Genomic DNA, 24,619 nt, shown 5'->3' on the forward strand with positions numbered 1-24,619 from the left:
AAAAAAGTAGGGGTAGCTGGGGGTTAGGGGGTTGAAGAAAAATTAATTATTATATAACCGAAAGATGGGAAAAAATCAAAATCTGTTAACGTGTTTCGGCGTTTTAAAAAAATTAACTCTTTCAAAAGATATGAATTTTATTCCGTACTTCTGGCCATCCCTGTATAGTTTACATTTACGATGTAGAAGTTAGTGTTAGTCAGTCAGTCATATATAGTTCGTTCTCGAGTGTCAAGTGCTCTACTTGTCTATGCATTATTATTTTCTCACAATATACTGTTTTACATTTCACCTGGGTAGTTTTTATTATCTTATTTGTAAGAGTTTACATAATTCTTACCCATTTTTGTAAATATTGATATCTAGACCTAAGTCCTCTAATTATAGGTATTTAGCCCCTTGGATAAGTAAACAAATTTATTTGTCTAGGTAATATTTTTCCTTGTACCTATATTATTTAAGCTTTTCGTTTGCAGCATGAAATAACGAAATAGATGGTAGTTTCTAAATATTACCGCATGCGACTTCTATGACCAACACTGAATACTAAGAAGCTTTGCAAATTTATGCTCTTAGCACTTTACTGACTAACACCTGTTGTCGGAAGATATAACGGAGTGAGCTGTGATAAATTGGAAATGGAATTTTGCAATTTTGCACTATCTCTAAACAATAGTAATAGAACGCGAGCACGTAATCATGAGGCATACCTGTCATCTAGAGTTACAGTAATGATACCGGCAACGTAAATGTCTTTGCTTTTAATAGAACTTAAATAAATAAAAGTACCGTTTCCCTGTTCTGTTTCAAATAGTTATTGTATATATTTGTATAGAACTTAATAACATGTCTGAAAACTTTCTTATTTTTATACGCTTTTAGAATGAAATGAATAATATTAAGATGCCGTAATTAAAGTCCAACCAAAAACTACATGTACCATAACACAAAATTTTGACTAACTCATGGGAGTTATCCCTATATTTACTGTTGCACAATACTTTACATATCATTTTATTTATGTGTTGTACATGTAATGGTGAATAAACGTAATTCATAATTTACAGTGTAATCCTCTCTAAATATTGGAGGTAGCCTAATTTAAATCGTGGACATCTTTCCTGACGTGTTTCTCTTATTTGCTCGAAGATTTTATTCTTGCTTCACAATTAACTTTATTTATTTTGTCAATCTTATCAGCCACTTAGTATTTACATGAATCTAAGTAAATGTTCAACACTTAATATGATACACAGTAATTATGGAACACTTATTAGATGTCCCTTTTTTTAATCGTGCAATGTGTATATAGGGTGTAACAAAGACATTGCCACAAATTGCAAAGAATGAGGTACTAAATTACAAAAAAAATGAAAAGAACAATTTTTATCGACTCCGACATCCTTAAAGGATGAAAAATACAATTTTTAATGTGCATTCTGTCGTAGCAGTTACCTACTTTATAAAATTTGCAATAAATCTATACTTTATTTAGGCAGAAAGTGTAAACAAATTTGTATTATATGCCTTCTTCAATTATTATTGATTTATAAGTTGTTGGACGTTGAATTTAAAAAGAAATAAAAATATTTTATGTATTAGCTTCGGAACTATTTTTTTATACTTTTATTTCTAACATGCTTCACTCACGTATGCCAGTAAAAACAATTTTATGCCGGATTCGCGAATTATTACGCATATTTTTTGTTTGTTACGTTGTGTCGTGTCGTCTTTTTTAAGACATAAGGTATTTAAGGTAATAATGACATCGGGGCACAGGAAACAAAAAATTCAGTTACAGGAAAATTTTTAATAAAATTATTGCACGATAATTAAGAATACGAGATAAAATAGATATGATAAACTGTTAGATCAAGAATTAACAATAGTGTCAATAAAATGAGAATAATGTCAGATAAACAGAATTAAATAGGTATTATAAAATCTTCAGTTCCAGTAGCTGAACGAAATATATTTAATTAGACAGATATAATGTAGGTAGATGTCCTTCATTACATGTTCTCCAGATTTAAAATTTAAATCTATCGGATTTTTTGGATTTTTTGCGTCTATTTAATCTACCGAATCAAATTTATCTTATTTAGTTCATGAAACATAAAGTAAAAAACTATGGAAATGAAAATTATATATTGAAATTAACACACTGTATTTCAAGACACGACACAGAGTAATGGTAGAGATAAAAATTTTAAATGTATAACACCAATTCATAAAATTATAACGTAGACTATAATGAAGACATAAATTGCATTTAAAGTAAAATAAAATCTCATTTCATAGTTATATCTTATCAAAATTAAAATATTATCATTCAAAATTTAACTAATACATTTTAATAGAGAAGCATGTCAAAAAGATAAAGTTTAGGATCGAAATGGAAGCATGAAAGCACAAGAAAAGCCAATTTAACAATTTTACAATTAAATAAACGTTAAATAAATTAACACAAAAGAAAATTCAAATATTATAGTATCAGAAAAACACATAGGCTAGAAGTTTATTATAAAAATTGTCATTCAGAATTCCATATAGTAATTTCTTGTAAACTAGTTTTAAGACGTAAAAAAATTTACTACGCAGTTACAAAATACAAATTACGCCGTAATTTATTAAAAATAAAATCACATCGCAATATGTTGGAGAGAAAGTGCGCAGTAAGAAAACAATATCTCATGGATACAAGTGACCAATAATAAAAGGACAAATCAGAAAATTTACCTTCTAACGGAAAACAACACAGCATCGTTTCGAAGTAAACAAGTTGGAAGAGAAACTAGTTGGTCCCAGACACAGGTTAGGGGTGCATGTTATCCTGTAGCTCCCCAAATAACATCGTAGAAAATCAGGACGCAACCAACTCACAAAAAACCATCCACAAGAGACGAGAACAGCTGTTTCACCCACGACTAAAAAGCGAGGTTAGAGTGAATATTGGACATTCCAACGCCGAGATAATGGAAAATGTAAGTCCAGTTGCCTAATCTCTGAAACCTAAATTAGAGTGTTTACAAATTCGAATTAAAAACATTTTGTGAAATCAAAAACTGTATTTCAAACCATAGACAATATCAGTGAATAGAAATTAAAATCATATTTTAGAACATTTCATAGTATAAGGATTAGTTAAGTTTCTGTGTTCTTAATTTAAATTAATTTGTTTCGTAATACATTTAAAACAATACAAATTGGTTAACCAAATATTTTCAAAATTATGTTAGGTAGAGTTAAGAAAATTTATCAGTTATTTATTCATGTAAAAGTTCATAACATATCTAGTTTCTGTGTTTCTTAACGTTCGGAATTTTAAAATGAATAATTAATAAACGTCATTTTGTTAAAATCGTTAAAAATTTGCTTTCATTCATTGCTTCCTACTCAAATCTATAGTGATAGTAAATTTGAATAATATTGAACCGCTTCTCTGAGATAAGAACTCATGCTAGTATTCATAATAAGTGTTTTTGACGGACAGTGTATGTAATTACTAAACATTCCTATCTACACTGTAATAAAGTGTACACTGTAAATATTATTTATGCAAGATAAAGCTGCCGGAGGAGAGATAAGCAAAACCAAGGTAAGAAAAGTATTATTCGATGAAATTTGTCATTGTTATTGCTTAACTTTATCCTGAGAACCTGCATCCAATAAAAATTAATTTCAACACACACAAATTACATTCTACACAACAAAAGGCGCCCAAACGAATATTTAATCATTAAACATACATCAAATCATTATACATAAAAACAAATTATTCAATACACGCAACAAAAACAAATACACTAACAAAAAACATAATATACAAAATTAAAGTAAATATATAAAAATAATAATATATATTCATACAAGAACCGCTTGATATATCCGAGTATTACTGAGATAAAATATCTGTATATAAAGTCATGCCCTTATATTTTTTATATGTATAATAAACAGAGTAAAGTTTTTATATTTATGTAATATAAATTAGCTAATTAATGTTTCCTGTTTTAATTCAATTTTGATATACATTTTTTAAGTACATTACTTTCATCAATAAAATAATGAAAATTCCTTCAACTTTATGTGAAACGGAGTGTGGTTACAAACTTCTTTCTTTTTTCTTAACAGGAAACTTCTTTGTCGAAATCATTAAAAAGGCATTTTCAAAGTTGTCTTCAGATAATCTCGAAGCAGTGGTTCTTACTCACCAACTTCTGTTTAAACTTAGGTATATTTAGTCTGTAGTTAAAATCAAAAGGAAAGGAAATAATAGTTCTCAGAAAGTATTTACCAGTCTTTATATTTCACGATATCAACACAACTAACCATACTCTGGTTAGCGACTTTGTTTTCCGGGACAGCTGAATACATAAATTAAAATAAAAATAGTAATATATTTAGGTGGAATTCTCTTTTAAGGTTTACAAAATATTTGGCGCTGGTCCAGACGCCATAAAATTCGTGATGCGACCGACAAGTCATAAAGGAGAAAGTTGCCAGCTGTTTGTATATCTCTCATTTTATCGAACTCGAAGGATTTGTACATAATTGTGGAGATTATAGGTTCCGTGACTCGTGCGTTTGAAATATGCTTTCGTTACGAATCCTTGACGAAACCTGTAGAAGTTATTGCATTCCTTCGAATATGACGAATGCTAGTTGTTCAAGAAAAATTTTGAAGAGGATTCGTGTGGCGCCCAAAGAATAACGCAAATATTTCTTGTGATAAAAGAATGTGTAAGCTTTTATTATTTTTGAAGTTGTATGCAAAGCAGTAGACAGTCGATAAAGACATGTATTTTGTTTTGCTTCAGTTGTCTAATTCGTAAATACCGGGTTTATCTTTGAAATATAAATAATGAGCTATTTTGGAACTTTTAAAATGAATTATGGAATGCTGTAATATTATTCTACCTGAGTTATGCTCGAGTTTCTCCTCATCAATACTCCCAGTTTCCCGAATTTACCATGTTCCTGAACAAAAATATAATCAAAATACCAAACAAAAATGTTTGACGCTCCATGTCTCAAAAACCAAGCCGTTGCGGACCCATGTTTATATAATTTTTTTATTTTAAAATTAGTCAAAGATTCACCCTTTAAAGTTTGTACAAATACTTAATAAACACCCTGTTGAAATATTTCTTCAATTGTAATTTTATTAGTATGATAGAAAATACCTCATTCGAGGTTTAAGACCGAATATTACATGCTCTCAATTTATATATAATTTCCAACCAAAAGGTTTGGAGATATCAATGTATTTGCTTGAAATGCAGTTAGAACCAATACTTTTTCATTATCATTGGCGTGTGAAAAAAATAACGCATAATGCTCCAAAACTGTAACTAATTTTAATTCAAAATGTTCAATGCCTGAAGATATTATCTAGTGCTGGCAAAAACCGCAAAAAAGTGAAACCGGTTAACCGGGTTCCGTAAAAACCGATTTCAGATAAAACCGGTTAGTCGAATAGTCGCTAAAACCGGTTATTCGAATAACCCGTTACTTGAATCGCCAAAACCGGATATCTGAAAATCGGTGCTTTACAAAGACAGACCCGGATAAATTGTCTAAAATTTGTTTACGAAGAAATCGATCTCCAAAAAAAAAACGGTCATTGCAATCGGACACATCGATGTCTAAAAAAAAAGGAAGTAGATCATCGAATAATCGGTTATTTGAATAATCGGATATTTGAAGATTCGAATAACCGAATAACCGGTTTTCGGATAATTGAAGAATCGAATAACCGAATAACCGGTTTTCGGATTTCATAAAAATCCGAATTATCCGAAACCGGTTAACCGACTATCCAAAAAACCGATTTCAGTTGCCAGCACTAATATTATCTCAATGTGAATGAGATATAACCTATGACTGTATTGTATCTTAATGTCAACTGGTACAAAGTACCAGTAATCACAATATCTAGTAAATAGCTAAAATTATTAGTCAGTTCATTCATTAGCCACAAACCGGTTTTAAACTTATTAGTTCTCATTAGTATGTTATAAATAAGGCTACCTTCAATGAATCTAGCTATTTGGGTGTCTATCTACCGACAGATTTTGAGTATGGGTGAGATATAACCTATAAAATATATCTATTCATCATTACTGCTCAATGCCTACTGACACAAAATATTACTTTGTATCCACTAGAAGAGAAATAAAGTTTTTAGCTAATGATTTTTTTTTCTCTGCGAACTAAATTGTTATGTCTAAATCACGAATTGCTTAATTTTCCTTTAATAAAGAAATGTCAGAGTCTAGTTCAAAAATGATTTGTGTTACAAGATGAGGATCCACAGAGGCTTAATTGGTAGATACTATTTATCGTTAGTATAATTATTACTATGTTTTTAAGGTGTTTTAATGAAATTTAATATAGGGAATGTATTTCAATATTTCGCTGGAGTCATCAGACTTTAATGATTAGAGTATTCCCTGCCAAATAAAATTCTCTATTTTGCTAAATATACACCCGTTGAAATTACATCTGTATTTGTTTAAGGAAGTATTTTGGTTATTGAGTTATATTCGATTAATTGCTTTGTGTTAACCACAGTAAGCTTCACCTAAATTTTTTACTTTTAATTATGACCTGCCTGCATGTGCAGTTCATGTAAGTTTACTGGTGAGGATTTTGAAGCATAAACAGTAGCAAACTTTAAAACGCGAATGGTTCATATCATTCACATAGCACTTCGCGGTATGCAGCGCAAAGTAAAGATACATATTCTAATTATAACCGTCCACACACTCGTAGAGTGTCGATAGCATGCTGTCGAATGCTATTCGGAAAATTAAATCATACGAAAACTTATGCAACTTTGTTACTTACGTGAAGAATATAACTGATAGGGGACTGGCAGTATCCCTTGGATTGGGGTTGACGTTTTCTTTGGTGATATCCATGGCTGTGCTTTGAACGTAAAATATCAGCAGCCACCATTGACTTCGCTAATTACTACAGCACATATACACACACGCACTTCACAGTTTTTTTGTGTTGGCACAGCAGCGCAGACTATGATAATCGAGGTTTGTTTATTTTAACTTCCACTTTATATCTGAATTAGTTCGGCGTTCGCTTTGCTGAGTTTTATAGCAGGCGTGTATAATTTCAGTCTTCAGTCTGTGGAATACATAAAAACATTATGATCCCTGGAAGAACACCATTAGAAGTAGTTACAGATAGCCTGTGGGTTTCCCCTTTGATGATTTTAATGTGTAGTTTCAGCCTGCCTGTTATACGGCAATTAAATTCTTTCGGTAGAGGGGCAGCGTGCCTTCTCAGCTCTGAAATAAAGAAGAAAAATAATTAACACCGTCGCACATCAATGGAAAGAAGAAAGAGACTTTACACATCTGTTGAAAACTATTTAGTAAATATGTGATATCTTGTCCGTGACACATTTTTATTAAAAATGTTTGTTTAATTACACAGCAAGATTTTAAGTGTTGACTTTACGCATCCATCCACTTTAGAACACTCATTATTTTCTAAATAATGATCCTCATGATATAAAGCATTTCATTTTAAAGACCTCTGTGACAGAGAGAAACAAACAATTTTTATTTGTTTATTTATTTGATTTTGAACAGATCGACTGTTAAAATAGGAAATTTACATTTCTATTTCAGACTTGATATGTATGTAAGTTAATCCAGAAGTTTATCAAATACTGTGTTAACCTTGAATTTGAAACTTTAGATATCAGTGCAAAATTTTATACCACAAAACTGAAATAAAAGTCTAAGTCAAATCTGGATATTTTACATAACTTACAATAAATGATGGATGCCAGAGAATAAAAAAAATATACGCGACGACTATATCTCACACTATGCAAAAAATCGATAATTGTTGCATTTCAATTAACTTTAACTGTTTAAATATCCATCATCAACATCATCCATGACCTTGTAAAGGCTAATAACTGTAAAGCCATTACAATGATTGAAAACCTTGAAGACTGCGCAAATTGCTGTAAATGAGATCACTACAAGTTTCTTATAATACTTATAACAAGTTTTCGTGAGGTCATTGAATTTTAGGTACTACTACTACTATATTTACCGAATGTTGGTTATTTATATTTATAATTACAACAGCTTTAAATATATATTACTTTTTATATTTATATTTTTTCTTATAACAATCAGGTTATCTTGACCGTTGGCCATATTTTTTTGAAGTTTCTTAAGCACTTTATTAATATCTTCGTAATATTTATTACATAACCCTTCTTTATTGAAGAACAGGTTTCGGTAAAACTAAAACCACGTTTTCAGAATACGAGGGTTACCGAGAATATACAGTACCTGATTGCAACAAAAGTTCCTTAAGTCAAAACAATCCGAGATAGATAAATAGATCGACCTGTATTTAGGTGTAAAAAACCGCTGGAAATATAACTGTTTATAGGGAACTGTAATTATTTGTATAATTATTTTTATAAAAATAATGACAAAGTAATGACGGCAATTTAAATTCATAAGTTTACATTAATTGCTTCATTTACAAAACAATGATTGGTATTTCCTTTACGAGTAGCAAGCAATTTTATACCATCGCAAATAAAAATCTAAGTGGCTTTTATTTTCGCATATTTATTTAAATTTTAAACAGTTTACATCCGAGATAACGTTAAAATATGTTTTAAACAAATACCTACACATATCTATTGTGCATGTCATTATGTAATTAACTGATAACAATTTTGTTAAAAATACGTACAAGTCACACGTTGAAGTCTCTAAATCTACTTGCTTTAGTTCCAGTTGAGATCTAATTTGAATATTATTGGACACTTTTTTCATCTTTATAGTCTCAGTAATGGTCGGAAAAAATGAAATGGTGGAATTATTGTTCAATTTTGGAGAAAAAGGTTATAACGTCCACAGGTTGTTTCTTGGATTATTCTACACAAAAATACCTGAAATGAACGAGGTATCTAGAACCAGTAGTTTTTTGGATAGAAGGTATGAAAAATATCACCTGAATTCAAGTATTTTTGAAGATGTTTGATATAGATTGATGTATCTAATTCAAGGCAAAAATCACTGCTTACAAATAATCAGTGGCAGAGATGCTGGGAGCACTGCCATTAAGAATCCCAGAATTTCGACACTACTACTATCGAAATAAATGAAATAAGCCCCTAAGTTTGGAAACCGATGTTAAGAAAACGTATGGGCAAAAAAATGTGAAATTTGGACCTATATAGCCACACTATTATTCTATTGTGTGCTAAAATTTTTAGTTAATTTCGTTATCCCATTTTTTAGTTATTAATGAAAATGTTGAAAAGATCACGGTTTTCTCACTACAAAATTGATACCTTTTACTTTAACTGGTCGTATTTTTTTTGTTAATTCATAAAAAAATCCCAAATTTTTACTGACGATAAGTCGAACTATTGTCTAGTACTGTGCAGGTCATTTGTCTCAAAAGCTCTTCTTTTTGTTCATTTTTAAGCAAAACAGACAAGAGACAATAGTTCGATCTATCGTCAGTAAAAATTTGAAATTTTTTTATCAATTAACAAAAATTTACGACCAGTTAAAGTGAGAGGTATCAATTTTGTAGGCAGAAAACCGAGATTTTTTCAACATTTTCATTAATAACTAAAAAGTGGAATAACGAAACTAACTGAAATTTTAGCACACAACAGAATAATAGTGAGGCTATATATGGTCCAAATTTCAAAATTTTATGCCCCTACGTTTTTTTAATATCGGTTTCCAAACAGGAGTCTATTTCATTTATTTCGATAGCAGGTAATTTGTTATGTCGATAAGTATATTCAATGTGTAAAAAAACAATGTCTTTCATTCGATCTTGCAAAAAATAAGTTATTTTCGAATAATTATTTAAAAAAAAAGTTTTCCAGTCAAATCTAAAATAACTATAACAAGCAATTTAAAAAAATGTATAGGAACTGTTTGTTCAAAATACAGATTTAATTACAACGTAACCTGTTGGAGATATTATTAATTTACATGTTATAAATTTTTTTGGAATTTAAACCCGAAAATTGATCGTTTTTCGAATACATACATTTTTCTTATAAAAAATATTAAGATGTACATTTATCAAATTTTCAAAATACTGTGTGCCTTCCGATTTCTGAGGTTCTTAATGACAGTGTGATTGACACGGTGATCCATTAGCGTGGCAAAGTAGAGTAACTCGTTTATTATTCGAAATACAGGGTGTTACGAAATACTGCTATGTCTCAAAAAATATTCTGATTGAAAAATCATAGAGACATTTTTTTATCGCTTTATCTAGCTTAATATGATTCCACAGTCCGTGTCTGCGAATTTCGTAACACCCTGTATAATTATATAATAATAGTTTTATTATTTATTTTATTATTCGAGACGTTAAAATAAAAGTGGTGTTTTAAAATTACTTCCAAATATATAGGTAGGGTGATGTATGAACATATGAATCAAACGGGACATTCCATATGTTGTTACATATTTAAATTCGCTATAAGGTTCTGCATATGATGATGAAAATAATTTTACATTTGGTTACCCTGTTATCAAATTATTTAGAAGATTTCTTAAATTTTACGGAAAACAAACCCAGTTAAAATTTGTAATAATTTTCAAATGGTAGCAGTTAGAATCCAAGTATTCGATAGTATGCAAGACAAAGATTATTCAATAACTCACTACCTAATACAGGGTATTTTCTAACGACATGCCAACTTTACAAATTTTGAATGATATTTTTTCTAATTTTTTGTATAGAACACTTTGTATTTGATAGTTTTATTTTCTTTAAGTTTTATTAAGACATTTAAATATTTATGCTCTTTAATTTTGAAGATAATTCTCCTTCTATTAAATAAACTTTTATAATAATAATAATTTAATTAATAGTGTTATAATTCGGGGAATTGGAACACTTTATTAAACACGACTAATGTGAAAAATAATTGAATAGATAAATCAGTAACTAATTAGAAATAACTAATTTAAATATTTATAACAAAATTAAAAATACTTTTCGAAATATTCAACCTTTGTTTATGGAGCTACATGCTCTTTTGAAGAATTAACTTAACTGTTGAAATTGTGTTGAATTTGCTTTTAATTAATGATACTTTTAATTACTTTTGTTCATGTGACCCACACTTAACAATTTGTTTCGTTTTTTTTTTTGGAAATATTAAATTGCTGATCAAGTAACTATTCTTTTAATTACATTGTATCAGGGACAGCACAGCAGGGTGTTCCTTTTGAAAAATCAGAAAAAATACCCTGTATAAGATAATGTGGCCTCACAATATTTTAGTTATTATAATTCGTTATTACCATTTGAAAATTAATACAAAGTTAATAGAATCCGTTCTGCGTAAAATCTAAAGAATATTCTATTGTTTTCTATTACGTCGTGATCAAGCAGATATATTTGAATAAATGTGATATTTTTAACCTTCAACATGCTTTATCTCTAAAACCAGTGGCTTTAGAGACTTAATTCACATTTCAAGGCCTATTAGTTTAAAAGGGAGCAAATAGCTCTATAGCAAAAATTTAAAAGCAAATAAAATGAACATAATTGGTGTGTAACATACACCTATTCTTTTGCCACCAAATTAATATTAATTAGGTCATCGTGGTGTAATAATATTGTTTCTTTATTAAATCTCTTTTGTTTATGCACTATTTTGACATATTGCCTAATAGAATGTATATAGTACAACAAAATGTCAGATTGTTTTCGAAATGCAAATTTTCTTAAAATTGTAGAGAAATAATTAATCTATAAATAACAGAATAAGACAAAAGAATTTATTAAATTAATTAATGTTAACAATTATGATTCTAGTATTGTAACGTTATCTGATGTTCCAACTTTATAAATATATGAAATTACTTAAGAAAAATATTAAGTAAACGAATGATATTAACACAAGATAGATAATAATATAATTATTTTCCACTCATACTTTCAGATAACTCAAAAGTAGGGAAACTGTTTATTACTCTTGTAAATGTCTCTTAAAATTTCATACCCAGATATCCGATAATGCTCAATATTCAAAAATAAAAATTTATTTTATGCATTAAATGAAATCTTTGATATTCAAATATGTCGAGTAATCGAAGTAATTAGTTTTGTTTGGCAACGCACACGATTAAATATTTTATGTGCTGAATCACGAGGCATATAATATTGCGTATATTAACATCAGCAATCTATAATCAGGAATTGTGCTATTCAAGGTTAGCAACAGTGACATAATTAAAAGGTAGAGATATCACTGAATTACAATGGCGTGTTAAGTACTTGAAATTGTGATCTTAAGTGCAATTATTATGATACTATTTGCCATGTGTATGAATTCCACTACCAACAGTGATAAATGGTAGGTAGGTATCCAGTCTGTTATTTTTATCGATATCTATGTACGTAACAATTGGCGGTGACATGACAATCTTTTTACACAATAACGGTGTATTTAGTAATAATAAAATATGTGCCAAAGTACAACTAATTTTACATAATTTTTTTTATCTTAAAGATGAACGTTATTCCTAACGTACTTATACAAATTATAATTAAATGTAGCTTGGGCGATGAAAATAACTTTATCACTAAGGTTTACATTTGCATTAAGTACTATTAATTTGTTCCTACACAAAACATTATCTGCAAGATATATATTTTTTTACTTTGTCCACGGCTTTGCATCAGAAGAGGTCAATATTGGCTTTATCTATTAAGCTTAATTACAATCTATTTAGAAGTCGTTGGAGACAAATTTATTAAACATCTGCTTTGTCTAAATGCTTATTACATGTGACGTAACTGATACAATTGTCTATAAAATAGAAGAGAACTTTATTAGTTATGAATTTTATAGATATATAAATTATTCCAAAGCTATATACCTATCTATTGAATAAGTTAATGAGAAGTGGAAAGACCGGCTCAAAATTTATTCATACCCTGGTTTTTGTAGGGCGGTAATTTGAGAAGCTTTTTCATTTTATTTTAAATAACCATCCTTCTGTCACAACTTGATTTATGGTATAATTTGGTTACAACCATATTAGATAGTTCACGGTAGACAAGGCGCATTTTACAAGGCTAACTATCTAGTAGTAATCCAAAGTAGTTTTTATTCAGTTCTGTTTGTAATTAATAGTAATTAAAACTGTCTAAAATCATCTAAGAAACAAATTTGATTTATTTAAAAAACATCTAATATTCATCTAAACTAATCTCTTAATTTAAAATGGTTACAAAAATCTAACAAATCAATATGACCTTGGTTTGGGGTATATCATTGTCTCGTCTTCATAAAATTTACATCAATACAAAATTATTATGAGTATTAAAAATAGTGACTCAGAACTAACATGACTTTAAAATATATAATATAGATCTTATTTAATTAATATACTAAAACTTATTTCAATGATTAAACGTTATAGGTATATTTCATTCGTGTAAATAACTACACTATTTACGCCATTTATACAGGGTGATCCACTAAGGTCTGCGAAGTACGATAATAAAAAAAGCATAGGCCCTAGAGCTTCGGGAAAAAATATTGTAATAAATCGACCAAGAGAAATCGCTGGAAATAGTTTTCAAGTTCGTAGCTCGGCCGCTAGGAGGCGCAATCTACATACCAAAATATAGAGTTGAATTTTTCTCAGAAATGTTTCCTATTCAGGTATATTAAATACCGGGTAGGAAAGTACCGATGGTCTATCTGAAGTTACGTGAGAGCGATAAAGTAAGCCATAGAAATCCATGTGATAGACAAAGATGGGTATAGTGAAGGCGTCTAATAGTCACCGCCCATTTCGCCCCTCCACAAATAAGAAGTGGATCTTCAGATAGACCATCGGTACTTTCCTACCCGGTATGTAGTACAAATATGGATAGCCGGCTTCATTGCGCATAACTTGTGTTATTGACATTTTGTTCTATCTCTCGACAGAAAGAGTAGGGGAAGCCCCTAATGTCTGATCAGAAAAATGCATTTTTTAAGGATTGGCTCATCAAAAGCCCATAGTCGTTGGAAAGGTCTTTTCATGCTTTATCTTGTGATGTATGCGTAATGTCATTTACCTCAATATGGAAACCTATTATTTATTTATTTCAAAGGAATGTCGTTTTATGGATTTTTCTCAAAAATATTAAATGCAGTGCTATAGTTTTCTTTACAGAAATGAATTCAACACAAAAAATTGATGAATAGTATAAGTTTGAAATGTCTAACGAAAGTGCTGTTTATTTATTGGTGCTATTTATCCAAGTTTAGGTTGTTTCACGTTCGCTTAAAAAAGTGAAATAGCAGGATAAAACTTTTTATAGGTTAGTTTGAAGAGCATAGCTACATTTTGACGCCAAAAAAGATTCGATATCTTTTTTTGTTATCGAGTTATTCGCAAATTAGTGAGCAAAAAATAAATAATGATAATTAATTGAGGAACACGACGCTAACGAAAAGACATTTAATTACCACAACAATATGCGTTTATAAAAGAACCTACACCATGTAAATTACTTATACAGGGCAATCCTGAGGTAAGGGCCAACATTCATGGACAGATTCCTGAATAAAAAATATTGCAATTTAGCTGAACTTACCTTAGTCCAAAAGTTAATAGTTTCAGAGGTACAGGGTGTTAAATGTAAAGCATTATTTTAGTTTTTTTTTTCATTTATTTCTTAATAAATGCAAATATTTACACAAAATTTTGAAGTTTGGGGTTCTTTGGGTCGGGATACTGAAATCTATTCCCATTTTGGTTATAATTCATAGAGGGAGATAGCTGCAGTAGATTGAATTTGTTAAAAACAACATAACTTTTTTTATACTTTAAGATATCTCATCTTTGGTACCAAATTCATCTTCTCAAACTAGCTCCGTCTCGCACCGTTATCGACATATTTGGCTTTGAAACTTCCATTGCTAATAGTTGATATAATTAAAATAATTTAGAAATGTCAAAAACAAGGGTTTATTTAGAATTAAAAATTGTAATTAATAGTACACATTAGTAAAAAATATATTTACCATTTTGACAATGATTGCTCAAAATGTCCACCTCTAACTTCAGTATATTTATCAACGCGTTTATTAAAAGATTATTTTATTTTAAAGTATAAATCCTTATTGTGAAATTACTCCGCAGCATTTAAAACCTGCTGCCAAACTTCTTCCCGGGTGTTTTTTCCATAAACAACTGATTTCATTCCAAAAACTGTCCATAGGGTTCCCATGGACATGGGGGTCCCATTCTGTCCATGGGGTTGAAATCAGGCCTGCGAGGAGACAATGACATTCGACTCCCACGGCCTATTCAATGATCCGTGATCACGGTAGTTCCGTTCTTGGACAGAAAAATGAGGAGCATCAACTGATTTCATGTTACCCCAAAAACAAAAGTTCGTGGGGTTGAAATCAAGGCTGCGAGGAGGTCATGATATTCGGCTCCCACGACCCATCAAACGATCCGGAAAAGTTTGATCACGATAGTTGGACAGAAAAATGAAGGGGAGATCCATCTTGCCTGAAGTAGAAATTCTGCCGTAAATTTAATGGTAAATCGTCCTACGTTAAATGGTGCTGCAGGAAATCTAAATACAAGTCATTGTTCAAATTCGGAGGAGGTTCATGTGGTGGTTCCCTATAATTCCATACCAAACATTTATCATGAATTCTCGTTGAAAGTGACTCTCAGTGACTACGTAAAGATTTTCATTATCCCATATGTGCTTGTTTTTAAAATTGAAAACTCCTCGACGAGTAAAGGTGGTTTCATCAGTAAATAGCACATTATTTAAAAATTCACGGTCATGTTTTGCAAAGTACGTTTAAAATGTGCAAACTGAGATCTACCTAGGAGATCAGCTGGTAAAAGATTTTGGATTGGTGTAAAATGTAAAATTTTTCCTTATGAAAGATTTTTAAGACTGTTGTTTTACTTACACCGGTGTAGTGGTTCTAGATATTTGCTAACTTCTGGATTTTCTGCCACACGAGTTAAAATTTCTTCTTCTTGGTCTAGTATGCCGGTTGTGTTCCACGTTGTCCACTTTAGGACAAAAAGTACCAGTCTCTCCAAGTCGATTAAAATGGTCTTGAAATAGCCTTCGATTTGGCTGCCTTCTATTTGGATATAACTCCAGATACTGACGATGCGCTCTATGCCCAACAAAATCTGTTTGCTCATAAACGCGGACCGTATCGCATATTTCTCCATTTGAAAATAATTACGTCTCGGCATTCTTTCTCACTTTTATGTACATAGAATTTAAGTTGTAAGCTAAAGTGTAATTTTAATTAGGCACGAATAATACAAAATGGAAAGTAGCATACAGTAGCATACAAAAGACAGCAATAAGACAAGTGGAAAACGTCAATTATTTGATTTTCGTCCAAAGTCTACTTAAGAAACCTTACCGCTAAATTAATAATAGCTAATTGTATTATTTAATGCAACGGCATTGGAAGTTTCAAAGCCAAATATCTCGAAAACGGTGCAGGACAACTGCTTTCCTAAAATATACCTTTTTTGTGTAAAAAATTGCTAAATCAGAATTTGATACCAAAGATGAGATACCTTAAAGCATAAAAAAGTTATGTCATTGTTAACAGATTTAATCTATTGCAGCAAGCGCCCTCTATGAACTATAACCAAAATGTGAACAGATTTCAATTCCTACATTCAAAGAACTCCAAACCTTAAAATTTTGTGAGGAACTTTGCATTTATTAAGAAATAACTGAAAGAAAACTAAAATTATATTTTATATTTAACACCCTGTATATCTTTAACTATCAACTTTTGTACTAAGGTAAGTTCGGCTAAATCGCAATATTTTTACTTCGGAAATCTACTAATGAATTTTGTCTAGAGTTCGGGGTTTTCGTCGGCATAGGCGTGTACGTCGTAAACAAATAAATAAACGGGTAGGTATAAATAAAAATAAAAAAATTTGCGTACTTTATCAGTTTTACCCCTTGGCGCGTTGGATATTATCAGAATATTAAAACACGTATACACGAAGCAAACGCGAAGCCAATAACTGCCGTTATTACCGATTTCGTACAATGCGCTGTAGCGAAAGGCTGACGCGACGGCTATGATCATCCGACCGAGTCCCAACCTCTAATTTTGGCCCATTACCTCTGGACCACCCTGTACACTCGTACTATGACCTGACCGTTTGTTGTAACGTTTTTTACTGTTATTTATTATTTATTCTAAAGCAATGCAATAAATCTAATATTTGTTGTTTTCGTCTATAAAAATTCTTGATAAAACAGTTACAGAACGTGATTATAATATAGGTATACAAATTTTAATGGTTAGTCAGAACAATTAACTCTGAAAGCGATAAATTTTTATGGCAATGCGTTTAGTTATTGCAATAATTAAGTTTTGTTTATGTTAATTTCCTTTCAATTTCGATAACATAAATTAACAGATTTTTTTAAAATTACCTGAAGCTCATTGGCGGTAATCCAGCGAAATTATAAAAAATATGAATCACTTAACAGTCATTATCTTCTTGTTTTAAAGTGCCATAATTATCTGTTTTAAATAGCGCACATTAGTCTAATAATGATAATGACATTTGCGCTTATCTCAAATTGTCACTCCTCTTTCATTGTGATTTTAAGCAAGAATAATATGCACAGCATTGACATAAGAGTTTAAAATAAAATTATTACTAAGTATACAGAGTGGTTTCTGGAAAAAAACTAAAAGGATATGTCAAATCGCCTTCAATAAGTTATTTTTGCTCAAAACTATGCCAAAAACTTAATCTATATCACAAAAATTCACCCTTTAAAGTTTGTACAAGTACTTAATAAACACCCTATATGTACAAACATAAAATTTTTCAAATGGTCGTAAACACTTAAAATAAAGTGAAATTTGATAAAGACTGACGCTGATTATAAGACAACACTTATGACGTCATATAACATATATGTATCTAAGTATATACTTTTAAAAATACCTACATACACAATATTTCTATTCAAAAACATTTTAAAACAATTTATTCCATACCTTCGCATTATACTGATAATAATTATAACCATCTGTAGGTAATCGCTTGATAGTTGCTAGTAATCTGATGCTAATGAAAAGAGCCATTCATTCAAGAAATTTTGCATAATTTGTAAAGTTATTTAATGTCACATTATGTAGGTTTACAGAACACAGTAGCGTATAATAGTTCTTTCTGCGGATACGTTTTTTTAAAACCTTGTATTAGTCGATGCGTAACGTTCCTGCGGTAAAGCCGGATGTGTGGTTAATCATACGAAAAAAGTAATAGGTAAGTAGTTACAAAATACCTACACCGAGATGGGTAAATAGTAAATGGATATTTTATTTGAAATATTTTACTAGGTAAACCTATCTTCAATAAAAAATAATTTTGTATGTAGTACGTGTGGTCCTGGTAGATTAAAAAAGTTAGTTCTAATAAACTGAACATATTTAATGGAACTTCATATTTAATGAAGGTGTAAACCAGAAAAACAAGATATCGCTGTCACTATTCCTTTTTTTAGTTATTTTACTGTAGGAAATCGTATAGTCCTCTATTTACAATCGTAATTGGCCACTATGAGCATTTATAATGTATATTTTAAAAGCAACAAATCAATTTCCTAATAATATTTTCAGTACTCAATAATGTTCAGTGACTGTATCATTTATACTAGGGTTTTGACATAAAATTAACTGATTTTAGTTACAGAACAATGTTATTATCTCTTTTAACCCTGAAATTATTTAGATTGAATCTATATCATAATAAATATTGTAGGAAATTTAGTACGGTAAGTATTGTAAAAAAAATTGAACAGTGTAAGATGAGATGTATGTGTAACTTTAATTAAACTGTTTAATATATGAAGAATTGGAATTTCCCATATTTCGAGGTTGACTTGCTATATCTGCAGATGCTGAAACAATGGGGGATTTCTGTATATTTTCTCAGTAATAATAGATGTAAACAGTTTTAACCACAATCATATATAATTAAGAGTATTACTTGTTCAAATATTAAAACATTAGAACTCTATGGAATTATCCTTGTCCAGAACAACTTCCCAAGTACTAAAAATTACTCATAACATTCAAAGAATAGTGAGTCAAAACATAAGAAAGTCTTTTTTACAAACTCTACTGTTTATACTATTTAGTCGAATAATTGCTTTTTATTTTTGTTTGGAAACAATTTAAATTTTATTAGAATAGAATAAAAAATGCATCGAATACTTTTTTAAATTTACGGTCTAATTAAAAACTTTTTAGCGGGCATTTAAATAATCGTTGGATCGATGTTCAGAAGGTTGTCTTTTCCAAGTAGAAGTTTCATAATAATTGTTACCACTTGTAAACATATGATTATCTAAACCTAAAGCGATACGGAAGCCAATTTAGCAAACAAATATAGCTTCCTGGTAGCCGTTAAAGCCACAGATATTTAGGTATGATATCTTGTTTCGGGTATTGATTACATAAATATTTGGTAAATTATTCCTCGCAAATAAACAAAATGAAAACTAGGCTAAATAAACGCATCTAAAAATATTTCCTTCCAAGAGATTTGCGATGCACGTGCATTTGTTAATGTAACTCTAAATCCATTCGTGTTTTAACCAGCGCTTATCTACAGTGTTAAGTGTTACGATGTGCCAACTTTTAAAACAAATCCAGAGTACCCTTCGTTTCTATAGAAATCTGGCAGTTTACTTGTTTTCATGGTAAGATGGCTTTTTCTTTGTTAGTTTATAATAAAGCAATATTGAAAATAATAAAACAGTGAAATCCGTTATGTTTTTCATATTCTTAAATGAGAAAAATATTTAAAAAAATTTGTTAAGGAATTCTTCTCCTACTTTATTTCCAATACTGTTATATTATTTTATTTTAATTATTCTAAAACTGGTTATATTCGTTCAACGAACTGTTAAAAGTTAAGAAGAAGCTCATTTAATTTTAAAAATTAAGATAAAATCATTATGTGTGTGCTACAAGAATGAAATAATGTTATTGTTATTATTATTTACCTTGCTTTTGGTCACTGAATGTAGAATATGAAATTTAGAGAGGTTTGATTAATCTTTTGTTTCACTGTTTTTTTTTTTTCATGCAAGTTGGCAGCTATGGTAAAACTGCAATAATTGTTAAATATATGAAGTAGATACAGGTTTGAGACCTTCTATTTTTGTTAACTGATTTGGAAGCACTCAACCTGTTCCTTGACTTAATACAATTTCAGAGAAGTATTAAAATACCCCACAAGATGCTACTTTTAATTTACATCTCAAGTAAGATAACATCCAAGAGTAAACATTTCGGTCAATTTATTTAAGTAACTGAATTCCTATAAGCGGCCTACCTGTCTCTCAACGAATTTAAATGAATAAGTTTCATGCGTCTTTATTAAAGCGACTAGGTTCTAAGAACAGAGCAGTCACTTGATGTAGGGTACGTGCCTTCACATCAACAAGTACCATACTCTTGTTGTATACTAGCCACCTGTTGCAGACTACAGTGTGCAGATTGTTTACTTGTTTACACTGAACTTGGACTGAAGTAAAGACTACCGAGCCCATACGTGTTTTAAAACGACTGTAGAAGTTCATAGGTGTATATAATTAATTTCACAAGTACATTATATAGGTTATATTTAAATTCGTATAAATTTAAAAATAAAATTAAAATGGTCAGAAAAACATGTAATTAAAGGCAAAGATATAGTAAGGGATTATACGAAATCTGTTCAGATAATAACCAAACCTACTCGCCAGACATGGAAACTTGCGATTTTTTTCTTATTTCCGAAATTAAAATCAGTGCTGAAAGAACGCCGTTTTCAGACTACTGATGACATCAATGCAAGTTTATCGCATACTTTAATGGCAATTTAAAATAAATCTATGTATAAAATTAATAATAAAGTTTAAAAAAATAAAGTTCGGTTATTTTCTGAACAGACCTCGTATATAATTTCATTTACCCATGCTAGGACAGTTTTAAGGCAAATCAACTTCACGAAAACAAAGAATTGGGGTGGATTGAATGAAATACCTATAAAAAAATAGAAAAGTGAAATTTGATATGTACTTTTTATTGAAGCTATATGGGAATATAAATATCTTCAGGATAATAATATTTATGCGTTATATGGTTATGGTGTGGTTTGTTGACTGTCGCAAGTTGCGCTTTACACCATGTGGCTTTCGTGCAAAGCGATAATTATCGCAGTGTCCCCTACTTTCAACCTTCAATTATTTAATTAATTATCTTTGAAAATAAAACGGATATATAAACGATGAAAATTAAAGTGAAAATGTAAAGCTACTGACAACTGAATAGTTGAACAGTTCAGTATTATGAATGAAGGAATTGGCAATCTTTTAGCGATTTGTGTAATGTGTGGTATAATATTGTAATTTATATACTCTCCGTTCAATAACATTACTCTTTTCAACATAATATGTTAAGTCTATAGCTTCGAGTTATAATTTTGGTACTATCTTTGTTGATAAACAGCGTCTACAATATAGAAAACTTATTCAATCGCACCGATGAGCAACAAATGCACAGTTTGTATAAATAAATAATAAAAATGTTATCTTAATGATAATTTTCCAAGAAGTGCCAGTTTATATTAAACAGTGAAGTTACTAGTAAAGATGACAGTTCTCTGAAAATGTATTAGTTAATATAAACAACACCTTATACGTTCTGTAACAATCGTTTTTGATTAAGAGAACACCTTCAAAAATTATTTTTACTTTTTCCAAACTCTAAAAAACAGATTCAGTTATAATTTTTTTTACAAAAATTAGACATTTTATAATGGGCACTTCATAAAATTAAGCATACAAATACTTTAGGAAGAATATTGTTGCCATGAGTTAATTTTGTGGATGGAAAACAGTTGCCTTCAAACATGAAATACGCGAAAATTGCTTATCTATTTCTAGCTCTAGACCAACTTCTATTTCAAAGTTTCTATAAATATAATACCTACTAATAATACCATTAAAATTTAGGTCTTCCAAATTTGCCACTTTGCCAGTTTTCCACATATATTGAATTCAAAGTATTCCCATCCCCTATTCACTTTTCCCAGCGGTGTTTCGATTTCCTGGTTAGCTTCATTTGAAATGGCCTTTAAAATTTGTGACGAATTTGCTTTGATGTCATTAATAGTTTGATCCTTTCAGGACTGATTTCAATTTCGGAAATAAGAAAAAATCGCAGGGACCGATGTCTGGCGAGTAAGGAGGATGATGGAGGACGATAATCTGATTTTTGCACAAAACTGACAAATTGACAAGCTGAGAGTGCGAGCGCATTGATCTCCTTTTGCGAATTTTTCACGTAGCCGTTGTTAAACATCTTGAAAGTACACACGGTTCACTGTTTCATCTTGAGGCAAGAATTCAAAATGCATAATTCCATTAAAATCGAGAAATACAGTGAGCATCACTTCGATATTGGACTGAGACTGACGTGTTTTCTTGGGGCATGGAGATTTTTTGTCAATCCATTGTGAGGATTTAACTTTTGTCTTAATGTCGTAGCCTCAAAGTCAGTTTTCGTCTCCAGTTATGATCCTCTGAAAGAATGTTTCATCGTCATTGAATTGTTCAAGGAGTAGCCGATAAACGTCCATACGATTTTTTTATGTTGTTCGGTCATCAAACGAGGAAAAAATTTTGCTGCAACTCGATGCGTATTCATTTTTTCAGTCAAAATTTCATGGTATGACCCTATTGAGGTGATAACTTCTTCTGCAATTTCTCTGATAGCCAATCGGCGATTTGCAGGTACCAGATCGTTGACTTTCTGAACGTGGGAGTGATCAGTTGAAGTCCAAGGCCTTTATGGTCGAGGATCATCTCATTTTTAAATCGTGAAAACCATTTGTAACATTGTGTATGATCCAGAGCATCATCTCCGTAAGTTTGTTTCAAAAGTTAAAAGGTTTCCGTAAAAGTTTTCCCCATTTTCAAGCAATATTGCGAAAATACATTGCATTGTTGTTCCAGAAAATTGCGCATTCCAAAAATTATCACTAACACTCAAAAACGTTGCACTCAAAAGACAATATCACGAAAACTAAATGAAATATCAACAATCCAAGAACATGTGGTTATAGAGGATTGCGCAACGCAATGCTACCAACTGCATATCACTAAACATCTCCATTAGCGCGTAATTTAAAGTTTAGGTATTATCTGAACACTTTCCTATATTTTTGCCTTTAATTCCATGTTTTTTCACTAAATATATCTATTAGCGCGTAATTGAAAAAGTTCGGTTAATTTCTGAACATGCCCCATATTTGACAGTCATAAATATTTCATTTGTATTGTTTTAGATTCTATAAAAAGTGAGAAAGTTCAGTATTAGACCAGGCAATAAAGAACGATTTACCCCAAAATATCTAGATTTTGGCGGCCCGGTCCGATTTTAATGCGGTTTTTTGCATTTTGTTCAAAAAAACCGTCGGAAAAAAGTCCCGCCTTTTTTATTATCCGGAAGTGGCGGAAATGCATCGCGGGGGCATAAAGCGCATCTAAAAGTGCATCGCATCCGAGAAACTTGCCAAAGTGCACAAAATACCGCAAAAATTAGTACTCAGGGGTTTTGGGGGGCGCAGAATTCGAATATGCATATATCCAGTCTACCCGACCCCCCGGGGGGCGACTTCGGCCGCCTGGGGGGCGTGGAGGGGACGTGGATTGCAAGGTTCTCCGAATGACTGGAAAAATGGATTCCGGGGGGTTTTCGCGGGTGTTGATTCCGAATTCGAGAGTGAAAAATATCCCCTGTCCTCGTGGAGGGGGCGGCGGGGAGTAGGGGGGTTTATGAAATAGTTCCCGAAATGACTGGAAAAATGGATCTCGGGGGTTTTTGCCGGTGCTGATTCAGAATCTGACCCTGCCAAATGCATCTTCTGAGAAGGATGAATATAAATTAATGGAAAATCATGGGACGAAACTCAATCTAAAAAGTTCGGTTGGAAAAAGAATGGATAAGCGTGATCATTTTTTAAAATATATTTATTGTTCTAAAGTATAACAGTATATTTATTGTTTTAAAATATATATTGTCTTAAAATATATTCCTTCTGTATTAAATGTCACACGGGCTCATTTATCAAACAACTAAATAAACAACTATAAATACCAATCAAAATTATCTTCCTCTTCGTCGTTCTCTTCCTCCTCCTCCTCCTCCTCCTCCTCCTCCTTTGCTAAGGGCCTCCTTAGCAAAGCGCATCCCAGACTGAATAGCCGCACTCTCCTACCCAACCATAAACATGACACCACCCCCGGGGTTTACACAGACGAGCCGGCGAAGCAAGAAGAGCGCTAGAAGAAAGGACCCTAGCCGGCGGGGCCCAGCCAGGACAAAAGGAGGTCCCACAAAGCGCCTACACCGGCCGCATTTGCGGTCGGGGTAGACGACGGATGGGGCCCACCTACGAAGGCTGTCCAGGCCTACACGAGATGAGGCAGGATAAAGAGGGATAATCCCCCTCGATCCCAAATCATTGAGGCCAATTTC

The 24,619-nt window shown here is 31.2% G+C and overlaps 1 protein-coding gene across 1 annotated transcript in view; it reads right to left on the reverse strand.

Moving 5' to 3' along the window:
• LOC108913055 (multidrug resistance-associated protein 4) overlaps window positions 1–24,619 on the reverse strand; it is a 73,010-nt gene that overhangs the window by 36,499 nt on the left and 11,892 nt on the right. Inside the window, exon 2 of the mRNA XM_023455190.1 lies at window positions 6,853–7,310. Coding sequence (XP_023310958.1) covers window positions 6,853–6,926 — 74 coding nt within the window. The 5' untranslated portion in view covers window positions 6,927–7,310. The remainder of the gene's footprint in view (window positions 1–6,852; window positions 7,311–24,619) is intronic.

The sequence above is a fragment of the Anoplophora glabripennis genome, unplaced genomic scaffold (genome assembly GCF_000390285.2).
Source record: "Anoplophora glabripennis isolate ALB-LARVAE unplaced genomic scaffold, Agla_2.0 scaffold574, whole genome shotgun sequence".
NCBI classification, from domain to species: domain Eukaryota; kingdom Metazoa; phylum Arthropoda; class Insecta; order Coleoptera; family Cerambycidae; genus Anoplophora; species Anoplophora glabripennis.